The 23,314-nt window shown below is 39.6% G+C and overlaps 1 protein-coding gene across 5 annotated transcripts in view; it reads left to right on the forward strand.

Annotated features, from left to right (window-relative positions):
• The window catches only part of HDAC5 (histone deacetylase 5), a 176,944-nt gene that overhangs the window by 147,394 nt on the left and 6,236 nt on the right, over positions 1-23,314 (forward strand). For 4 of the 5 annotated variants that reach the window (XM_083378654.1, XM_083378653.1, XM_083378652.1 and 1 more), the window contains 12 exons: positions 2,277-2,442; positions 4,100-4,233; positions 7,125-7,245; positions 7,858-7,907; positions 9,066-9,173; positions 9,280-9,335; positions 9,985-10,072; positions 14,242-14,361; positions 14,943-15,040; positions 18,470-18,588; positions 19,285-19,418; positions 22,870-22,954. In XM_083378654.1, the coding sequence (XP_083234780.1) occupies positions 2,277-2,442; positions 4,100-4,233; positions 7,125-7,245; positions 7,858-7,907; positions 9,066-9,173; positions 9,280-9,335; positions 9,985-10,072; positions 14,242-14,361; positions 14,943-15,040; positions 18,470-18,588; positions 19,285-19,418; positions 22,870-22,954 (1,279 nt within the window). The remainder of the gene's footprint in view (positions 1-2,276; positions 2,443-4,099; positions 4,234-7,124; positions 7,246-7,857; positions 7,908-9,065; positions 9,174-9,279; positions 9,336-9,984; positions 10,073-14,241; positions 14,362-14,942; positions 15,041-18,469; positions 18,589-19,284; positions 19,419-22,869; positions 22,955-23,314) is intronic. The other variant, XR_014494321.1, reaches the window with a different exon arrangement.

Consider the following 23,314-nt stretch of genomic DNA (forward strand, 5'->3'; position numbering starts at 1 on the left):
GTCCCATGGAGAATTGCCACCTTTGGTCTTGGATGGGGTGGCACTACCCCAAACACGCCCAGTGCATAATCTGGGGGTTCTCCTGGACTCGTGACTCCTGCTCTGCAAGTGGTAGTCATGGCCAGGAGGACCTTTGTGCAACTACAGGTTGTGTGCCAGTTATGCCCTTTCCTGGTTCAATAATCCCTACTCACGGTCACTCATGCCCTAGTCACCTCTCATATTGACTATTGCAATGCTCTCTACATACTGTAGTGCTGCCCCTGAAGAACATCTGAAAGCTCCAGTTGGTGCAAAATGCAGCAGCCTGCATGGTTTTGTGCAGAACTCTGTGTGCACATGTATCACCTCTCCTGCGGGAACTGCATTGGTAGCCAGTTTCCTTCCGGGTGCAATTCAAGGTGCTGGTTGTCACCTTTAAAATGCTTCATGGCTTGGGACCTGGTTCTCTGAGGGACCATCTCTTGTTGATCACATCTACCCAACCCCACTAGATTGGAAAATGTTGTGGGTCCCATCTCATAAGGAGATACATCTAGTGGGACCTAGAAGAAAGGCCTTCTCCATGGTGGCTCCCTCTCTCTGGAACATCATCCCTCCAGAGATTAGACTGGCTCCCACTCTAACACTATTTCGGAAGGTGCTGAAGACGTGGTTCTGCCAGCAGGCTTGGGGAACCCAGAGCAGGATGGAGCCCATTAAATGGCTTGTATGAATGTGTGTTGTTGCCAGGGTGGGGGTGTTATTATTTTATTATTTTTCTTATTATTATTTCTTTTATATGGTGTTTTTATAGCCATGTAAACCACCTTGAGTCGCCATGTTCGAGTAAGCAGCAATATAAATTTTCTAAATAAAATAAAATAAACAAATAAATTTGTAGAATTTTAAACAAAGACTTAATGGCCATTTACCAGAGGTTTCCTAAATCAGAAGATGTGGTCTATATTATTTTTGAAGGTTCTGCCATGTTTTCGATTCTGTGAATGTACTGTATAGAATGTTCTCAACATGGTACCTTCCAGATTTATTGTAACCATTTTCCAGGATTTCCAACCGTCAGAGCAATTGGCTGGGGATTTTAAATTCTGCAGATTGAGGATGGCTGCAGCATAGGGAGTCAGTGGCTCTGTTCGTAGGTCACATTAACCCATGATCAACTGGAACTGGTTTGCTTAATCTGTCTAAACTAGCCTAGTATTATGTGTGAATCTAATTATTTCTTTATGAAATTTATATTGCCATTCAACAAATCAGAATGGCTTCCCGTCCCCCAGCAAAAAATAAAAACCAATTTAAACAAATATATTAACATTGAAGATATTTGGAGGTAAAATCCCATTGATGTTGCTGAGAGAAAGATTTGTTCTCCCATTGCTACTGGCAGAGAAATTAACCTTTCTGTGTGTGGGTTTCAGAAATAATTGGAAGGGGAGCGGGTTAGATCAGGATAAACAAATGTTTCCTTTCACTTCCTATACTTCCTGATGAATAGTGTTTTGTGCTTGCCATGCCTATGTGATTCAAGGCAACAGGAAGCAGATCTGGGTCAGATTTGGAAGTAAGCAAAAAACATAAACATCACATGCACCTTCTCTAAACTCCTTTCCTCTCATTTTTCCATCTTCCAAGTGATTCTTGCTTGAGGTCTAAACTATTTTTTAATGAACTTTTCAAATTAAGATGGCCAACTGAGTGGGATTAGGCTACATCCATAGAACTTGCTATAACATATGATTGATACCAGCCATATACCTGTCTACAATAGAATTTCAGCTCTTTTATGTTTCTGAAATCTAATGTTTTATCAAAATGTATATAATTCTCTTTGGACAATGCAAAACAAGTTATTTTGAAATAACTGAGCTGTAAAATTTCATGAAATAACTGTGCAAAATTAGCTATTTTTACTTTTTGGAAGCATTCTGAGCTCACATAGTGGTTCAGGCTTAGAAAAGATTACTTCCAGGCTTAAATCATTTCCAGACTGCTTCAGCTGTCCATTTCATACTCAAAACAGAACATTTTATAAAATTTTAGTCTTACAGTGTTTCAGTATGACATGTTTTGTACTGTCCTAGCTCTAGGATGAATCATAAATACATGGACAAGTAAAAAAGCAACTGTCAATGAGCATTAGTTTTCTATTAATAAATACAATAGGTTGGGCTAAATAAGGCAGTTTTTTTAAAGCTGGTGAAATATTGAAATAGTAGGTCTTTTGATCTGTTTTTCTTTTTCTTTTTCTCTGGCTACTATTCCTGTGAAATGTATAGGTATTTGCTGATGCACATCAGCTAAGATCTCTGCAGCTCTATCAAACTCCCCTGAGCATAAGTACTATACCCCATCAAGCCCTTAGCCGTACCCAGTCTTCACCTGCTAGCACTAGCCTGAAGAACAGTACACCTGAGCCTTTGGTCCATCACCTTTTCACTACAGGTAGGTGAAGGCCATTTTTTTTCCTGAAGCTTGGAAGACAGTGAGATCATTGTCTTGCTGGGCATGAACAAGCTGCTTAGAAACTGCATCTCCTACCCTGAAAATTTCTTTCTCAAATATGCAAGGGATTCTGTATATGTTCTCCTTTATTATCACATCCAGTCTCTAGTGTCCAAGAACTAAATATTGTCTTTGCTTTATTCTTTACTTTAGGGCACAACAGGATAATATCTTGACTTTAAATCAGTTTGGTTCATTGAGAGAAGATTGCCAGCTTGGTAGTTTTAACTGGATTTGTTTTATTATTGATTTATTTTACGATGAGGATTTTAGGCTTCTGTCAATCACAAAATGTTAAAACTTAAATAAAATTAGATATTAACCGGTTTCAAAAGAATGTAGGAAAAAAATTCTTCTCTACAATTTTTCTTAAAAGTTGCCAGAATATCGGCCAAATGTAACTCAAATGTATTCCAGATGTATTCCAAGCTAGGAACAATGCAATGCTCTTTCCCATGCCAGATATGCAAGCTTCTGATAAGGGAGGCTTCTGCAAATCTTAATGACTGGAGAGGTTCATAACTGGAGGGGCGGTCCCTCAGATAATCAAACCTTAACCCTAAGAATTTTAAAAGGCTTTAAAAATAGCACCTTCAGTAAAAGCCAGTGAATACTTGGAAATTATCTGATTCCTTCACTTTGCCCAGGTTAGCAGATTAGCTAATGCAAATGCTTTTTAGATACTTTTAATTAATGCATTATTTTTTTCAATTTTAGGGGCCTTTGTGGTTTGTTGGAGAGCCTGTTTGGTATAGTAGTTAAGGTATCAATGTAGAAATTGAGAGGTCATGAGTTCTGGTCCTGCTTCAGGCACAAAGCCAGCTGGGTTATCTTGGGCCAGACACTTTCTCTCAGCCCTAGCAAGGCAATGGCAAACCATTTCTGAAATCTTATCAGGAAAACTTTAGAGTTAATCCGTCTAGTTGCTATGAGTCAAGACTGACTTAAAAGCACAGGGGGAAAAAGTGGTTTGCTGGCTGCTACACGCCATTTGAACAGGCAAGATTAGTGGGGAAAAACTAGATATAATTTAAATTTGTATTAGATCTCTCTGCTTATATGTTTTATTATTTTCTCTTGTTGCATTTGGCTGTAGTCTTTGAAGACAGCATGGCCAGGATGGGGGCTCAATGGTAGATTATGTATTGTAATGTATAGAATGTATCTGAGAACTCATCAACCTCACAGGTATTCTTAACAAATAAAAATAATGTGGTAGCCACAAGCTCCTGCTTTGTTTAGAAAGAGTGGTTAGTTGCTGTGCAAAGAGAGAGAGAGAGAGAGAGAGAGACAGACAGACAGACAGAGACAGAGAGACAGAGAGAGAGAGACAGAGAGACAGAGAGAGAGAAACCAGGATAGAAGAAGCCATGCTGGCTTACTGAAGCAAAGCAATCTTAGGAATTTGTCTTCTGGTAAACTATTGCTTTATAACTGAACACATCCATGATGGTAATAATTTTGTAGTATAATAGCATCTTTAGCATGCCATCAGAATCCCAAATATGCTACCTGTCCATAAAAGTCTAGGCAGGATTTTGGTTGCTTTTTATTTTTTTCCTCCTTCCTTCTGTGCGTTTTTACCACCTTCTCATAGGTGTTGTTTATGACACATTCATGCTGAAGCACCAGTGTACATGTGGAAACACTAATGTTCACCCAGAACATGCTGGGAGGATACAGAGTATTTGGTCCAGACTACAAGAGACAGGATTGCTAACCAAATGTGAGGTAAGAAATCTCAGAGTGCAGCTTTTTTGCCAGCAGCTGGTGAGACAGCTTCCAAAGTCACATTAAAAAAAATAGCTCACTTGGGGAAATGATTTTACAGTGGAGGAAGTGCCCCGTAATATCCTTTGTGGCATCATAAAAAATAAGAAATACAAAATAGATGAGTCCACAGCATCAGGCACGTGGTGGTTTTTATTCTGTTCCCAAGTCCTAATAAAACTGCTAATCTTTAAATTGCTGCAAGAATGTCCAATTTTGCTGCATCCTATTTGTTTTGGAAACAATCCACAGAGAAGAGGATTTTAAAAACAAAGAAAGATATGTAAAGCATAGCCTTCAGTCTGTATTTCCAGCACAAAAGAGAATAACTGCAGTGGAACTCTGAAAACAAAAGCTACTCCAATTACATGTTACTGTACTACAAGTCCCAGCAGCCCTAGCCAGTTTGCACGGTAGTGTGAAGTGCTGGAATTTTTGCTTCAGCAAACACATATAAGACCTCAGATTTCTCTATCCTAATCTTTAATACTTTGAGATTTCATAGAGCCAGAATTTCCCCAGCAAGGTCAGTCCATTCCAGGGGATGTCAACACTCTTGATACTTAGTGTGACAACAAATAGTCCATGTACAAATTGAAAGCTCATGTTCCTGCATGAAAAACAGTACCATATACATCTTTCCTCATTGCTCTTCCATTAATTTTCAAGTACTATAGGTTACTTTGTTACATTTTTCATGCAGGAACGTGTATTGACTTTATAAAAGTATTGACCCCCCTCCCCCCAGGGCTGATCATCAATTATGTACTGAACCTTCCTGGGGAAAGCATCTATGCAGTCTCTCGATATCTGCCACATCTGCAAATTTAGCTGTGAGGGTGAGTCTTTTGTTCATTTATTTTCTTCCCATGCTTAAAATTAGAGGGCGGGGAAGGGTAGTAAAAATTTGAATACCAGGTCATTGAACTCTCAGCAGAAAGTAGGTGAAATCTAGTGATATGAAATGATTAGTCAAAAATACAAGATTGTTTTGAGGTTTTCTACGAATTTTTGTATCAAACATGATCAGCTGTAATATGTTTTGATATAAACTAATCAGAAAATGAAGGCCTAATATATTAATTCACATCAGCATTGTACTAGACACATAGATCAATCAGAATCATGCAAGCCATGGTATTCCCTGTGATACTTTATGGAAACAAAAGTTGGATTTTGAAAAAGCAAGATAGGAAGAGTATTGACACTTTTAAACTTTGGTGTTGGAAAAAAAATGAGCAGTATTCCATGGACAGCTAACAAATGGATCATTGAAAAATTAATGTAGGGTTCTTACTGGAGATACAAAGGGCCAGGTGGAAGGAAAGGCAAGAAGAGGACAAACATCAGGAAGATGGATAAATTTGATGGAAGATTGGAAGATCAGGTTAGGGACAGAACATTATGGAGAAAATCTTATGTGTGTAATTGCTAAGAGTCAATGACTTAATGGCTAGTAATTATTGTCATCACCAAATAATAATTGGGGGGGGGGGTTTCCAAAATAAGAGATTCCAAACATAGCTGCTACTTTGATGTGAATTGACATTGAACTTTGGTACATATATATAGCTGTTTTGTTAGTTATAATATTTTTCAATAATCCTTCTAGCTTTATTCTTAAAAAAGGCAAAAGAATTAAGCTGTAGGATCTGTCAAATTCTTTGGAATTTTTTAAAAAGAAGATTTATTCAGAGAAAGAATAATAAGGAAGATGAGAGATTAAACTGATTTTATTAACTGATAAGGTCATTTGCTTTCCAGAGACTTGCATATGTATTTTCTTTCTTGAATTCACCTTTGCTTTCATTGTTAATTCACACATGTCTCTAGGAAACTTAGATTCAGCTACAACTACAACTATCCCCAATCTGGCAACTTCCCAGAAGTGCTGACTTCAATTCCCAGAATTCTCAGCAAGTAGAAATTACATGCAAACTGGGCTATTCTGGGAGTTGATGACCACACGAATTAAAGATGCTGAGATTAAGGAAGGCAGGCTTAGTGGCAAGTGAATGCTTTCCATGCAGATTTCAGATTCTGAAATCTATCAAGAGATGGTAATGAGCTCTAGTAATGAGTGATGAAAATATCTCTGATAATGAGAAATGAAAATACCTTTTCCTGACGCTTTGGCTGCTGGTAGTCAAAAAAAGTTGTACTTTGGCAAATGGACCAGTGATCTGACCTAATGTAAGATAATGTGATGATCTTACGGGCATTGTAGAGAAATATCCCAAGGATCATGCCACTATCAAAGCACTTCTCAGGGGAAGGTTTCTTGCAAATATTTCAGGGAAAGCCTAGTGGGGCACAAAGGAAATTAAATTACAGGAGTGGCAGTCTTTTGCCTGGAGCGACCATGCATTGTACACGTGTGCTATGCCATGGGTCCTACTCAAAAAACAAAGCCTGACCAGAATAGAAAAGCAGCCTGAAAAGGAACCCTTCGTTCTAAAGCCAGAACAAAGAATTCATTTTTCCATAAAATCATTTAATATTGAACAATATTAAACTGATCCTTGATTTAGTCTTTGAAGAGCATATGAATTTTGTACTGAATGTTGACATGGGCCCTAAGCCATTCATGAATGCTCAGATGGTGAAGAAGGACAGTTGAAGATATATCCACAATTCTTAACCTGAAATGAATTATTGGAAAGGCTGGGATGGAGAAAATCTTAATTGTTAAACCAAATTTAGATATTTAGCTTGAAATTAATTTAAAATGAGTAAACCTTACTACCAAAACATGGACAAGACATCTGTGTTGGATTTTTGTTCAAAATTCTTTTAAAGTCCATATTTCAAATTTTCTGTCTAATATCGTCACCCATTTTTTTGTTACTTAGAGAATCCGAGGCCGGAAGGCAACATTGGATGAAATCCAGGCTGTCCATTCAGAACATCACACATTACTGTATGGAACAAGTCCCTTGAACAGGCAAAAACTTGACAGCAAGAAATTACTAGGTAGAATGTCTGGGAATTTATATAATTCTATTTTCACAATGCAGAATGTTGCTCCCCCTTCCCCTTTCAAAAATCGCAGAATGTACAGAATTTTGCTATATCTACGTATATGGTAAAGGCATAAAATGTATGGTTAAATATGAGGAAGGGCAATCAGGTAGGTCATATTTTTAATATATCTGGCAAAGTCTGTCTTTTCAAACATCTGTATCAGATGGGAAAACATTTGATGGCAGGGGACTGTATTTTCTGAATTGGGAGATGGAATGAGTGAGGCAGTGATACAAAACTGAGCATTTGCACATAATGGGAAGAGATCCATTTTTTAGGGGAAGTTAGATAATTTGAGGGGAGGGGCTCTTTGATCTATGCCTGTTTAGCTATTTTAGAGCTTATGCTTTTTCAAAATTGTGGGCTACTAAATTGATGACTTATAACCCACTGTAGGCAATTTTAAAAGAAGTAATGGAATGTAAAGTTGCCCAACTGAATCCTGTATTCATGAAGATTATAATTTTGCTCTTTCTATGGCAGTAAAAATAGACATGAAAAATGTAAGGTATATGAAATGTGGCATTCATACCCTTTCCTCTTCTTTGTTTCTCCTCTAAGGCCCCCTTAGTCAGAAGATGTATGCTGTCCTCCCGTGTGGTGGAATTGGGGTGAGTGAAATACAATTGCCAGGCAAATCAGATGGCAGGAAATGAAACCCTCCCATATTCCAGCTTAAAACTTCATTTCTGCTGTGTCATTTATTTAATTTCTGGGAATAGGGCTTCAAGTTAGTAGCAAGCAGATGTGGTTTTCATCTGTGATGGAGCATGACCCTGCTTGAAAGCCTGTAGAGCTCCAATATGAAACCCAGAGGACAAAAGATTGAGTTTGATATGAGATGGTTCCTTATGTTATATTTTAATTGCATCTTCTTGATCTTTTCATGTGTCCTTGAATTGTACCGAAATGGCTTTAAAATCATTTCTTTTGGGGTTGTTGCTTCTTATCTTCATTCTGCATGCTATTGAATACCCACGAGAATCCTATAATAGCAATTATCTATTGCTGCAAGCAATAGATGAAGTGATGAATGAGGCCTCAGCTGCATCTTTCATTTATTTTCATTTTTAATGGAATATATATCCTGTTTTTTTATCCATACAGCACTCAAAGCAGCTAAAATACAAATTATAAAATATGAAAATAAAAAGAATGTTAAAATTACAGTAAAATTAAACATCAATATATATCCTGTTTTTTATCCATACAGCACTCAAGGCAGCTAAAATACAAATTATAAAATATGAAAATAAAAAGAATGTTAAAATTAGAGTAAAATTAAACATCAATATCATTAAATCAATTTTATTAACAATCTGGAGCAGTGAGGTGGCTCAGCAGTTAAGACGCTGGGCTTGTCAGCCACACGATGGGGTGAGCTCCCATCCTCACCCCAGTTCATGCCAACCTAAAGTCTGAAAGCCTGCAAATGCAAGTAGATAAATGGGTACTGCTACAGTGCTCTGTGATGTCATGCTGGCCACGACCGCAGAAATGTCTTCAAACAGCACTGGCTCAATGACCTTGAAACGGAGATGAGCACTACCCTCTAGAGTCGGCAAGAACTAGCTGAGTAAAATCTGCAGGGACTCCTGTTAGCAATTTAGAAGCCTGGTGGAAAGGATGTATCTTTGTCACTTTCCTGAATTCTGTGTGTGTTCCACAAGCAAGATGGAAACCAAAGAATAAAATGATCAGGCTAGCTTGGATGGCTTTACTCTTTAACTTCTGCAAGTCCTGTGATCTATGATAAACTTTCACTGCAGGTTGACAGTGACACAGTGTGGAATGAGATGCATTCATCCAGTGCAGTCCGCATGGCTGTTGGCTGTTTGCTGGAGCTGGCCTTTAAAGTGGCATCAGGGGAACTTAAGGTAAATTCTTCTTTAAATCCATTAACAGAAAGTGCATTAAAAGTGGTTGTGCTAATCATAATGTAATGAACATATTATTAAAGATACATGACTTTGTCATCCTTAGAATGGATATGCTGTCATCCGACCACCAGGTCACCATGCAGAAGAGTCTACTGCCATGTAAGTATGTGTTATAAATTGAGGGGGGAAATATCTACATTTAACTACTGCAAAACTAAAAATTTTACATTTTTTAAAATAAATTCTTTTGGGAAAGTGGAATAAATAAAGGTGCGTTTTTAAAAAGCCATTTTATGTGCCATCTTCTCAAATGAAATTCCATCTCTTTTTTTTTAGTTTTACTGCATATTTGATATGTTATTGAAAAACTTACTTTACTTAGACATCCATACCCCCAAATACATTTAGAAAATGGATGCATAAAAGGTGATAAGATTAGAAAATTCTTTTCCATAGCATACTGTGGTGCCTGTTACTATAAGTAGCATTTTTAAGAGTCAAATAAGAATAGATGCTACATGGCACCAAACTGAAGTGTCATCGTTTCCTTCATTTAGTGACGGGCATTTGAGGGTTTTAGGCAAGGCTTTATCCTAGTGCTAATTGGAGAGGTGAGATACTCAATCTAGTGCCTGTTAGAATCACTTAGATGCTCTATCAGTGAGCATATCCTTCATGAAATCTGGCTACCTGCTGTAATGGAGAAAGTTGGGCTTAGGGAGGCTCTATCCTGGTAGAGTATATCATTTCTTTTGCTGCTCATGTATCCTAGCCCAATAATGCCATTCTTCCTTTTCATTTTGTTTAGGGGCTTCTGCTTCTTCAACTCTATTGCCATTGCTGCTAAGCTTCTACAACAAAAGCTTGCCATCAGTAAAATCCTCATTGTGGATTGGGTAAGGCTTTTTTTTTTCCTACTCCAGTGGTCACTTACTTTCTTAGGTTACAGGTCATAATCATAGTTACAATCATTATTGGGTAAGGCTTTTTTTTTTCCTACTCCAGTGGTCACTTACTTTCTTAGGTTACAGGTCATAATCATAGTTACAATCATTAATCATAAGTTACAAACAATTGATAAATCATAAACCAATAGTAGAAGATAGTAGGAAAGATGAAAAAAGGTGAGAAATGAGATAGTGCTGTGGGAATTAAGTGCACAGCAAAGTGATGGCACGGGGGGGGGGGACTATCTTTAGGTCTGGTAGTTTTGGCCTGCAATGCTCTATAGCAGTGTATTGACGGGAGAAGTTGAAATAGATCATGTCCAGGATGTGAGGAGTCAGTAGATATTTTCTCAACCCTCTTTCTGGTTTATGCAGTATACAGATCCAAAATGGAAGGCATGCTGTTTGCAATTGTTTTTTTCTGCAGTCCTAACTATCCATTGCAGTCTGTACTTGCCCTGTTTGGTTGCTGTGCCAAACTAGACTGTTATTGAGGTATAAATGACAGAGTGAATAATTCTTCTGTAGAACTGTATCAGCAGAACTTTGAACAATCTGAGCTTTCTGAGTTGACGCAGGAATAGCATTCTTTGTTGTGCCTTTTTAATGATGGTTCTAATGCTTAGTGACCATTTCAAGTCCTTGGAGATAATAGAATCTAGAAACTTGAACGTCTCTACTTTTGATACTGTGTTGTCTAATATTGTAAGAGGTTGTAGAATAAGAGAGCTGCTTCTAAAATCTATTATCATCTCTACAGTTTTAGGAATGTTCACTCCAGATTATTCTGGCTGCACCACAGGGCCGGTTGATCCAACGCTTGTCTATATGCAGACTTATCATTGTCTGCATGAGACCAATGACTGTTGTATCATCTGCAAACTTCAGAGGATGCAGTCATTGGTATATATAGTGAAAAGAGTAATGGAGGGAGTACACAACCTGGGGACTCCTGTGCTAATTGAACCGGGTGTTCGATGTGATTTTCCCTAGCTTCATATGCTGCTTCCTATTCATTAGAAAGCTTATAATTCATCTACAAGTGGGGTCAGGCACAACTAGATGAGTCAGTTTAGAAGGGGATTTCAGGAATGATGGTGTTGAATGATGAGGTGAAATCTACAAAAAGGATTCTTAGATAGATCTTTGGGGATTCGAGATATTGTAAGATGTAGTGCAGTGCCATATTGACAGCATGATCTGCTGATCTATTTGCACAGTAGGCAAATTGCAAGAGGCCTAGAAGCAGATCTGTGATGGCTTTCAGGTGGGCAAACACTTTCAAAGGTTTTCATAACCTCGGGTGTCGGAGCCACCGGTCTGTAGTCACTCAACTCTTAGAGGATTTCTTGGGCATCAGAATGATAGTAAAGTGTTTGAAAAAGGAAGGGAGATAATACATCTCCAGTGATTTATTAAAGATGCAGGTAAAGGTGGGGGCCAGTTGATCAGACTTTTAAGCAAGATGGAGTTACCCTGTCTGGACCTGGTGCTTTTCCACCTTTTTGTTTGTGAAATAGACCTTGCACACCTTCTTTTGTGATCATCAGAGGTGGGGGCCCAGAGGGCTGGAGTTGGGTGTAGGACACTTAGCTGTTGTTGATGTATCTGAGATGGAGAGTAATAACAGTTGACAGTGATCTCCTCTCGAGCCTACAGTAAAACACATTCAGGTCATATACCAGTTTCCAATTCTCTTCTGCAAGGGAGAGACGTCAGGGCGGTTTACAGGGCAAATTAAAACAATGCAGTATATACAGGTTAAAATTAAATTAAATTAAATTAGCCCCAAAATAATTAAAAATTAAAACTTTAACCCAAAAACCCTCAGTCCAGGCCAGCAAGCTCAAATAGCCAAGTTTTTAGGTCCCGGCGAAATGAGCGAAGGTAGGGGGCAAATCCGGAGTTCCACAGGCAGCTGATTCCAAAGGGCAGGCGCGCCCACAGAGAACGCTCTCCCCCTGGGGGCCACCAGCCGGCACTCCCTGACCAGCGGCACCCTGAGGAGGCCCTCCCTGTGGGAACACACAGGACAAGGGGAAGTTGATGCTGGCAGCAGGTGCTCCCGAAGATAGTCCTGGCCTGCTTGTACAGCATTCTATCTCCTTTCCTGTAGGCTTCCTCTTTGGCATGGCATAGATGTTTCTGCTTAGCTGTGAACCAAGGTTTATTATTACTGTAGATGTGTACAGTTTTGGTCGGCACACATAAGTCCTCACAAAAGTATGATGTCAGAGTGTTAGTGAGTTCATCCAAGTCCACTGAGGCATCTTCAAAAACATTCCATTCTATGCAGTCGAGGCAAGCCGGTAGCTTTAACCTTGCCTCTTCAGATTTCACAATTTAATTATTGGTTTTATGATTTTAAGTCTTTGTCTATAAACTGGTACAAGGTAAACCATATAGTGATCAGAGTGTCCTACAGCCACTTTTGGTAGAGAGCTCTTGGTAGAAAGCTTTTATTGTAGAGTAGCAATGGTCTAAAATATTATTGCCTCTTGTGAGACAGTTGACATGCTGAATGTATCTTAGCAGCTAATGGCTTAAGTTAGCACTGTTAAAATCTCCTAATACAACGAGTAGGGAGTCTGTATATGTCTTCATCCCACAGGATTTGGTCAGTTAAGTTTTGCAATGCCTTGATTATGCAAGCTTGAGGTGGTATGTAGACACCAACTAGGGTGAATGAAGAATTAAGGGAAATAATAGGGTATGCAAATGATGAATAGTGTCTCTAAGTCCACATCACAAAATTTCTTTAGTATAGTGACATTTTTACACAATCAGTTGTTAATATAAAAGAAGATATCTCCCCCCGTCTTTTTGCCGGATATTTCTGCACTTCTATCTGAATCTGAAATCCTGGGATTTGCAAGCACCTATCATTAATTGAATCATCCAGCCACATTTCAATGAAGCAGAGGGCTACTGAGTTGGTGCAGTTCATCTATCTTATTTACAAGTGAGCAAAGATTAGTTAAATATAGTGAGGGGAGCAGAGATTTTCTTACCCCATGCTTTCTGAGTCTTTGTAACATGCCTCCTTGCTTGCTTCTCCTTCTCTTGTTTCTCTTCTGCCTCTTTCTAACTGAGAGATAACTCTGCCAAGAGAGATAACTGCCATTCCCTCAGTTAGAATTTCGTCCACATTTGAAAAGAGAGGAATAGACCCAGAAAGCTGCTTGTTATTTAAAGTCCACTGTCTGATATTCAAAATCTGATCTCTTGAATATGAAATTCACAGAGAGTCATAGAAAATAAAAAGAAAACATCAGAACTTCTGGAGAGCATTTCATTGAGGCTGCCATCAGCGGTGCCATCTTTAATGGAACAATAAGATTTTTCTTTAGACTCTTTGTCTACCTCATGGATTTCTTCTGAAGCTCTTCCTACATCAACTTTTAATGTCCTCTTTGAAAATCATCTCTATCCTGACTTGGGTTTTATCTTAGATAAGGTAGCATCAGCAACTTTTTCAGGTGCTCAGATTCATCAGACTATTATTTTAAGAGAAGAGATGTCATAGAACCTAATATGTAGCACACTTCTTTGAGAACATCAGATTCTTGTGTGGAAATATTAAATGCCAACATTTCACAGGAGATTAAGTTTAAGTTTAAATTTATTGAATTTATATACCGCCCTTTTCCCGTAGGACTCAGGCCGGTTTACAAAGTATTTAAAAACATCAATACAATACAAGAGTTAAAAACAGTTAAAATAATTAAATTTGATCCCTGGGGGGGGGGGAAGGAAACTGTATCAAGGGATTACATTACTTGACATACAGAACATGTCTTTATATAAAACTTCAAACACGACACAAAGACATTTCTTATAGTCCTACTACCGTAGGATTGTGGAATTTCATTCCATACTACAAATGCAGCTACCACTTTAATCATCTGAATTTTAGCTTGCATTATGTCTGAACTTTTGCAAATTATGTGAAAACACCAACATCTCATGAGATTTGATGATTTTATGAGCTTACAATATATTTTTAAAAATTTAATGTCCACCAATATAATTAAAGAGAGCTATGTCTTGCTGCCTATGTGCATTATGGTGCAGATCCCAGCTGATTCTTTTATTTAAATTCTACTTCATCTTGATAGGATATCCATCATGGCAATGGAACCCAGCAGGCATTCTACAGCGATCCCAGTGTTCTATACATTTCCCTCCATCGTTACGATAATGGAAATTTCTTCCCAGGCAGTGGAGCTCCTGAAGAGGTATGTGTATTCCTTTATTTTTTTAATGTGATTTGTAGAACAAGAGATGTTAATGCTGGAACAAGCTTGGAGTGTACTGTAGATTAAAAGATCTTATCTTTATTATTTTTATAAATAACTCAGAGTGTGAACATACTAATACTCCTTCCTCCTCTTAATTTTTGTACACTAACAATCTTTGTGAGATGAGTTAGGCTGAGAGAATATAACTGGCCCAAAGTCATCCAACTGTCTTCCATACCTAAGGTGGGACTCAGTTTCCTGATTTCTAGCCTAATGCCCTATCCACTAGATGGTTTTAAAAAATAGTTTATATAAAATATGCTATAACTGTTTGATACTTAAATGCTTGTAATGTTTACCCAAGCTAAATTTATACCGATCTGCCCATCCATTGCAATACTTTGAAATTAATCAGCAATTTTCCAGAGAAGTCCTGTTCCTCACTTGAATCTGGTAACATGTTGCTCCCCTCATTGGGATTTATTCTTACATATTTTTCTTCCCATAACTTGGCAGCTCTCAGCATGTAAACCCTGTGGCTGAGGGCTTTTGTTATCCACCATGTTTCTTTCTTCCAGGTTGGCAGTGGGATGGGTGTAGGTTACAATGTAAACATTGCCTGGACTGGTGGAGTAGATCCCCCCATTGGTGATGTGGAATATCTGACAGCCTTCAGGTATGTTTGCTATCCACAGTAAATAAGAATATGTAAAGCTCTGTGACCCAACAAGGAATGTTTTGGTAAGCCCAGAATATTCTATTTTTCTCCTGGAATATGCCAAGATGTGGCTTGTCATTTTCAAAGTAAAGGTTGCATGATGACAATAGTCAACACTGTCAAATGTATTCCTTCCTCTTTTCCTTTGTGGCAAAATAAGGGCGGCCACTGAGGCACTCAACTGTGTTGTACCCTTGCGACCTCTGACCCGGCTCAGATCCCGTTGGGCTCTATGGTTTTCTGTGGAGCACCAGGAGTTGAAGCATCGGAGACGGGGTCTAGAGAGCGGTTGGAGGTCCAGCCATTCTGAATCTGACCGATTGCAGCTAAGAACCTTTATAAGGTCTTATCTTGCTGCGATGAGGACGGCGAGGGCTAATTACTTAGCTGCCCTCATCGCGTCCGCAGATAATCGCCCAGCCGCCCTGTTTAGGGTGACTCGCTCCCTCCTTAATCAGGAGGTGAGAGAGGAGCCCTTGCAGGGGCGGGCCAAGGAGTTTAGTCATCATCCACCAAAGCCTTGGTGGAGCAGTGGGCTAATGCCTCCTTAAGTAACACCAGCTGCCTGCAATTAGTGCAGGTTCGCATCCCACCAGGCTCAAGGTTGACTCAGCCTTCCATCCTTCCGAGGTAGGTAAAATGAGGACCCAGATTGTTGGGGGCAATTAAGCTGACTTTGTAATAATGCTGCTTGGGGTGTGTGTGAAAGCCCTAATAAGCAGGCATATACATAGAATGAAGGCTACTGCTAAGCTTGTACGCCGCCCTGAGTCTTCGGAGAAGGGTGGGATATAAATGGAATTAAAATAAAAATAAAAAATAAATAAAAATCTGATGGACAAAATCGCTCAGATCCGGGCCGGTTTGGACTCTTACTGGGCAGAGTCGGATGTGGAGGACTCGGATGGTCTTGAGCATGTTATCTGGACTAAGTTCGATCCTGTTTCCCCTGATGATGTGGACAGGATTATGGGGAGGCTGAGTTCCACCACCTGTTTATTGGACCCTTGTCCCTCTTGGCTGATTTATGCGGCTCAGGAGGAGACACGAAGCTGGTTCCAGGCAGTAATATCTGCCTCTCTGAGTGAGGGTGTCTTCCCCGCCACTTTGAAGGAGGCGGTGGTGAGGCCCCTTCTCAAGAAGCTTGCTCTGGACCCAGCGATTTTAAACAACTATCGTTCTGTCTCCAACCTTCGCTTTTTGGCGAAGGTTGTGGAAAGTGTGGTGGCGCATCAGCTTCCTCTGTTCCTGGAGGAAACTGATTACCTGGACCCGTACCAATCAGGTTTCAGGTCCGGGTACAGCACGGAGACGGCATTGGTCGCACTGGTGAATTATCTCTGGCGGGCTTGGGACAGGGGTTGCTCCTCTGTCCTAGTTCTATTAGATCTCTCGGCGGCTTTTGATACCATTGACCATGGTATCCTATTGCGGCGTCTCAGGGGGTTGGGAGTGGGAGGCACTGTTTTGCAGTGGTTCTCCTATCTCCTGGGCCATTCGCAATCGGTGTTGACGGGAGGGCAGAGGTCTGCCCCGAGGCCTCTCATTTGTGGAGTCCCTCAGGGGTCGGTTCTCTCTCCCCTCCTGTTCAACATCTATATGAAGCCGCTGGGCGAGATCATTCGTGGTTTCGGGGTGGGGTATCATCAGTACGCTGATGATACCCAACTTTTTCTTTCCACCCCAAACCAACCCAGTGATGCCCTCGCCGTGATGTCCCGTTGCCTGGAGGCGGTCCAGGTCTGGATGGGGAGAAACAGGCTTCGTCTCAATCCTGCCAAGACTGAGTGGCTGTGCATACCGGCATCTCAGACTAACCAGTCTATTCCACCTTTAATGATGGGGGGTGAGGTGTTACCCCCCGTCGATAGGGCTCGCAACTTGGGCGTCCTCGTGGACTCACGGCTCAGTTTTGAAGACCATATAGGATCCATGACCAGGGGGGCCTTTGCCCAGGTTCGCCTGGTGCGCCAGTTGCGGCCCTATCTGGACCGAGATGCCCTGCGCACAGTCACATGCGCTCATGACCTCCCGATTGGACTACTGCAACGCTGTCTATATGGGGCTGCCCTTGGGGACCACCCGGAGGCTTCAGCTGGTGCAGAATGCAGCTGCGCGGGTTGTGATGGGGGTTTCCCGATACTCCCATGTAACACCTCTGCTCCGCAAACTGCATTGGCTTCCAGTTGCCCTCCGGGTGAGATTCAAGGTGCTGGTGATGACCTATAAAGCCCTACATGGCTTGGGTCCAGGATATCTGAGGGAACACCTGCTGCCGGCATCAAGCTTCCTTCATCCTGTGCACTCCCACAGGGAGGGTCTTCTCAGGGTACCGCCGGTAAAAGATTGCTGGCGGACAATACCCAGGGGGAGGGCCTTCTCTGTGGGTGCACCTGCCCTCTGGAATCAGCTGCCTATAGAGCTTAGGACTGCCGTTGACCTTTGCTCATTCCGCCGGGACCTGAAGACCTGGCTCTTTGGGCTCTCTGGCCTGGTCTGAGCATATTAATTGGGATTTTAACTGTTTTTTAACTGGGTTTTATTGCAAGGTCTATATAATTCTTTTTAATTAATTTTAAGTTTTGTAATTGTTGTATCTGTTTTTTTTAAAAAAAAAACCTTGTGAACCACCCTGAGTCCTACGGGAGAAGGGCGGTATATAAATTGAATAAATAAATAAAAATTCTAGAAGGCAAAATTTTCTTAGGTACTTAACAACTGGGATAGTCTTAAGACTTTTCCTAATGAGATAAAAATAAGATGGCTCTCCTTTTCACTTCAACTCTAACAATGGGACGATTATGTTTGAAGATTGCTACATTAGAGCAATTAAGACAGGCTGTCCCACAGCTTTTCCCATCCATGTTCTGTTGCCACTTCTTAGCATTTGATGCTTGAGATGACCTCTGCTTATTGGTATTGCAGGCCTCATAAAGACTTTTATGTGGAGCTTTGGTTTATTCATGTTATGCTCATGTTATGCTATAAAAGGTGTTTCAGGGACACAAAATTTGCTTGTTGGTTTTACTTCAGCAGACTAACATAGTTCCCACTCTAAAAATTGTTGAGTACAATTAGGAGAAACCTTCTAATAGCCCATGATTGTTCTTCATCTCTTGATTCCTAATTTCTAGCATTCAAGACCAACACCCAGACTGATAATGCAGTATGGAAGTTAAAATTCCAAATGATGCCAAGTTGAGGAAGGCTTATCTACAAATATGTGGCTAGTTTAATTAAGTGCTTTGGAGAAAGTTACAAAGACTCAGATGGGAAAGCTGAAATGGCTGGATTTTTCCTAATCCATACATTCCAATTAATCCAGAGTTAATGCTGTCCTGCCTCCTCTTCTTAAGAGAAATCTGAGAGCTGTTTTGTGTCCTCCAGGACTGTGGTGATGCCTATAGCCCACGAGTTTTCCCCAGATATGGTCCTTGTTTCTGCTGGCTTCGATGCTGTTGAGGGTCACTTGTCCCCGTTGGGTGGATATTCCGTCACAGCCAAATGTGAGTGTGAGGAACATGGGGGAGGGTCCCTTTATAAATTTAGTTTATAAATAGGGAAAACTATTCACAGACTAGTTGGAAAAGATATGAACAGATATCCCAGTTAACTTTCACTATGGAGCTAAAGTAACTAAAGTAGTTTGCTTAAGATTTTAGTGTCTCCATAGGTTTCCTAACCTTAGCAAAAGGCATTTGTCAAGTTAGAATTTCAAAACCAGTATGACTATAGGAGAATGTCTTATTGATAGTAATTCAGCTATTTACTGTTAACAGGTAATAGCTTTTCTGACATGCCTTTCCCAGCCTTAATTGCAGTGCCAAGAAAAGCTTGTGTACTGTGTTGCTGAGCTATAGTCTCTCCATGTGTTTAAATGATGCCACAATAGTTGGAGTGCAACTCTTTTTATCTAATGATTTTTCCATGGAGATCAAAAGATCAAGGAAGTAGAGATAAATGAAGTGTATATCTCATAAAAGCATTATTAGAAACACAAATCCCTGATGGTCCCAGGTAGTGGCTTAAAGTCTATTTAGCTACTTTCTGGTTCCAAGTAGCTTGATCACTGTTTTCATAAATGTTGAAGATACTGTTTTTCATCACAATAGATATCCATGACTTTCTTCAATTTCTAGCAAAGAGCAATGTAAAAGCTAACACAGAACTCACCAATTCATATATCCTTTTTGATCATGTAGGTTTTGGGCACCTGACCAAACAACTGATGGATCTGGCAGATGGGCGTATTGTCTTAGCTTTAGAAGGTGGTCATGATCTGACTGCCATCTGTGATGCCTCTGAAGCCTGTGTCTCTGCCTTGCTTGGCCTTGAGGTGAGTAAAAGTAACACGTAAAAGTATGTGCTGGAAAAGTCTCAATCGGGCTTGGAATGGAAACATCAAAATATGTTTATCTATATTATTTTTACAAATAACTCAAAGTGGTGACCATATCCAATGCATCTTCCTCCTATTTTCCCAACAAGAACCCTGTGAGGTGCTTTAGCCTGAGTGTGTGTGACTGTCCCAAAGTCACCCAGCCAGCATTCATGCCTAAAGCACAACATGAACTCTCAGTGTCCTGCTTTCTAGCATGGTGCCTTAACTGACTCTAGTGATTAATCATTGTCTAGATTCCAACAGTGATTTTATCCATGCTTTTGAAAAGAGAACTGGCATTCAGTAGGGTAGAGTAATAAATGGGAAAGGTGTATAAAAGTATAACTTCCCTGACACATTAATGCATGTCAATATCTATTAAAAGCACATTTTAAATTTAACTATTTAATTTGTAACACACCTTTCTATTTATGCAAAGGTAGCTAAATATTACAAGAAATAATAATTTAAAAGTATTGAAATCAAGACAAAAATTAATTGTTAAAGCCTTGCAAAAAGGCATCATCTTTACAAATGTTCTTTACAAATAAACACTGAGTGGGTATAGGCCTTGTGTGCCAGTAAGCAAGTCTCTAATAAGATATCTTAAAAAGGACTATCCTTTAGGAAAAGACATGACTCTAACAAGAAGGCATTCACTTAGTTGACTCATGACATCTTTAGTGATGTCTGCCAAGGCTCATCCTGAAATTGACAAAATACCTATTTTTGTTTATAGGAAATTGATCAATATATGTAAGAAGTCCTCTAATAATAAGAGAAAAAATGAGTCATGAAAATGGATAGAAGAGAAAATGCAGGTCTCTTTCAAAGTTTATGAGATATAAACATACAAATATCAAATTTCTTGAAGCCTAGAAGTTATGGGGGAAGAGATATTAAAGCAATATATTTATAACATTTATTTTCTTATAATATCTAATATCCTCCAATAATCCCAAATTCTTCATTCATAAGTAGTATGTCTCAAGGCAGCTTTTGATTCTGTATCCAGGCCCCAATCCAGAAGCTTCATGAAGCATTTATAGGTTTTTCCACTAAATTCAAGTCAGATGCAGTGTGCAGGGGTTCTCTCAAAACCAGTTACAACTCAAAAGGGGGTAAAACAGGGATATATTTTAGTACCCCTGCTTATCAGCTTCTATCAATGGCATGTCCAAATGATCCAAATTTTCATCCCTCTAAATTGTGGGATCACAGCATTTCCCTGCTGCTCTATGCAGACAAATTGTTATTCCCAAAACACCAATAGATTCAAAAGAGCTCTGAGAATTTTCATCCATATTGCAATAATAAAAATCTGAAAATAAAACCAAGATTATGGCTTTTGCCAAAAGGCTGAAGCTCCATTTATAGAGCATTAACGACCACAAAATAGAACAAGTGACTAGCTTTAAGTATCTAGGAGAAGTCATGAATGCCACTGGCTTGTGGAAAGCGAACTGCGAACATGATGCTGCTACTGGACAAAGATCTGCCAATGCCATCTTTAAATTGTTCTGATCCAAGGGAGGATAGTATGTTCTAGTCGTATTCAAACTTTTTCAGGCTAAGCCTCTAGGCCAGCTCCTTTATGGGACTTTGGTTGCCCTCCCTCTCCCTGGCTTTGTGTTTCACCTCTCTGGAAAGGGTACAGTCTAAATTCATTAGAGCAATTCTCCATATACCATGATGTGTCCCAAACACACACCTATCAGAGAAGACAGAGTCCAGAATGCATCTGTAAACCTTTGGTTAAAGCTCAGCTTCTTTCTCTTAAGGCAAAGCACCATTAATCTTCAGGGAAAAAATCCAATCCATATGGATCAAGGCTGTAGAGTCTAATCTTTAAAATTTAGACTACTCTCCCTCCACAGTTCTTAAGATGGAATGTGATCAGGGGAAACAATCCCTGAAGCAAAGGCAAACAAATCTTAAGGAAAATTCCAACCTTCCTAGGGCTTTATCTAGTGCCCAATGCCATGTTCTCCTCTCTGCAGTATTGAATCCTAAATACAAAAATATTTCATTGCCTGAAAGGTTTTGCACCTGTGATTCCAGAGTGTTAGAAACTATAGAACACGTCCTTCTACAATGCTCCCTTGATGGAAACATCCAAACTAGATTCATACTTACTTTGATCAGTAGATACCCTGGTCACCAGAATTTAGCCTATGCCCAGATGCTGTTTATAGACAAAACACCCCTTATTGCAGTGCATGAGGTTTTGCACAGCAGCACAGAAGATTCCTCAAACTCTGATGGGCTATTATCCTGCAGTGCATCCCCTTTAATGATAATTCATTTAAAATTTTAATATTATTGATATTAATAGATATTTTACTCAGTGTTATTTTAATATAAATTAGTGTTTATATTATAATTTAATATAGGCTATCTCCTAGATTTTATATATATTAGATGTTAATTAGATTATTTTACAATTGTATGTTATCTCTGTGCTAAATTTTATTTGTGTAGTATCTTCAACCATAGTAACTCAAATTGAGCAGCATGTAAAACTGTGACTTGGTATTCAGCCTGTATATTTATAACACGTATGAAACAATATGGTTTGTTTTAGATGTTTTTCTAGACCACTATCTAGAATGCAAATATTTTATTAGTGTTTAGTTTTTCTCTAAATCTATGATTTTCAGGTGAAAAATAATAAAGGTTGCTTAATTGTGTATATATACCAGTACTATAGGCAGAGCACAAGGAGACATGGAAACTTATATTTAAGGACAGGTACCTTATTATTAAAGGTGGCTCAGTGGGTTAGGACGCTGAGCTTGTTGATCAGAAGGTCGGCAGTTTGGCGGGTCGAATCCCGAGTGCCGCGTAACAGAGTGAGCGCCTGTTACTCGTCCCAGCTTCTGCCAACCTAGCAGTTCGAAAGCACATAAAAATGCAAGTAGAAAAATAGGGACCACTACGGTGGGAAGGTAACAGCGTTCCGTGCGCCTTTGGCGTCTAGTCATGCCGTCCACATGACCACGGAGACGTCCTCGGACTAGCGCTGGCTCTTCGGCTTTGAAACGGAGATGAGCACCAGCCCCTAGAGTTGGAAACGACTAGCACGCATGTGCGGGGGAACCTTTACTTTTACCTTACCTTGTTATTAAATATAATCAAACAAAAAACAAATGTCATTCAAACCTAAATAGAAGCAAAGTTCATAAATTCACAATATTAAGCAGATGGAATGGCACACGAAGGCTTTGTGGGAAATAGAAACAGAATTGTTTTGGCTTTTTTGTCACCATGGCCCCAGTTATTTTCACATACACCTTTTTTCTTGGGCACCCATTTATTTGAACTATTTTTCTTTTCTCATGACTTCTGTCCAGATTTGAAATTAGGAAATTAAACTCTTGAGTTTTTGTTGTTGTTGTTATTGCAGTTGGAACAGTTGGATCAAGCTCTGTTGCAACAAAAGCCCAATGCAAATGCCATAGCTACATTGGAGAATGTCATTGAAATCCAGAGTAAGTTTTTGGGGCATGACCTTGGCTTCAGATTACATTTTCTTATGGAAAAAAGATTTGTTGAAGAAAAGCTTGAACTGGTGATTTATTGTTCATCCAGGCTAAGGTTATAACTATATAGTATACAACTGTTTCTCAACCTCTGTAACTTTAAAGAATGTGGATTTCAATTCCCAGAATTCCCCAGTCAGGATGTTGGTATGAAGAACAGGGGTTGGCAATATGCTTGTAAGAGGCAGGTTGCCCTTTATATTCAGCATGGTATCTGCAATATCCTCAATTACTCTTAAATTTTATGTTGCAAAAAGATGTTAGTGATATAAAATAACCTTCAACATGTTATCATACATGGGATGGAGG

The sequence above is a fragment of the Vipera ursinii genome (assembly GCF_947247035.1).
Source record: "Vipera ursinii genome assembly, chromosome: Z".
Lineage (NCBI taxonomy): Eukaryota > Metazoa > Chordata > Lepidosauria > Squamata > Viperidae > Vipera > Vipera ursinii.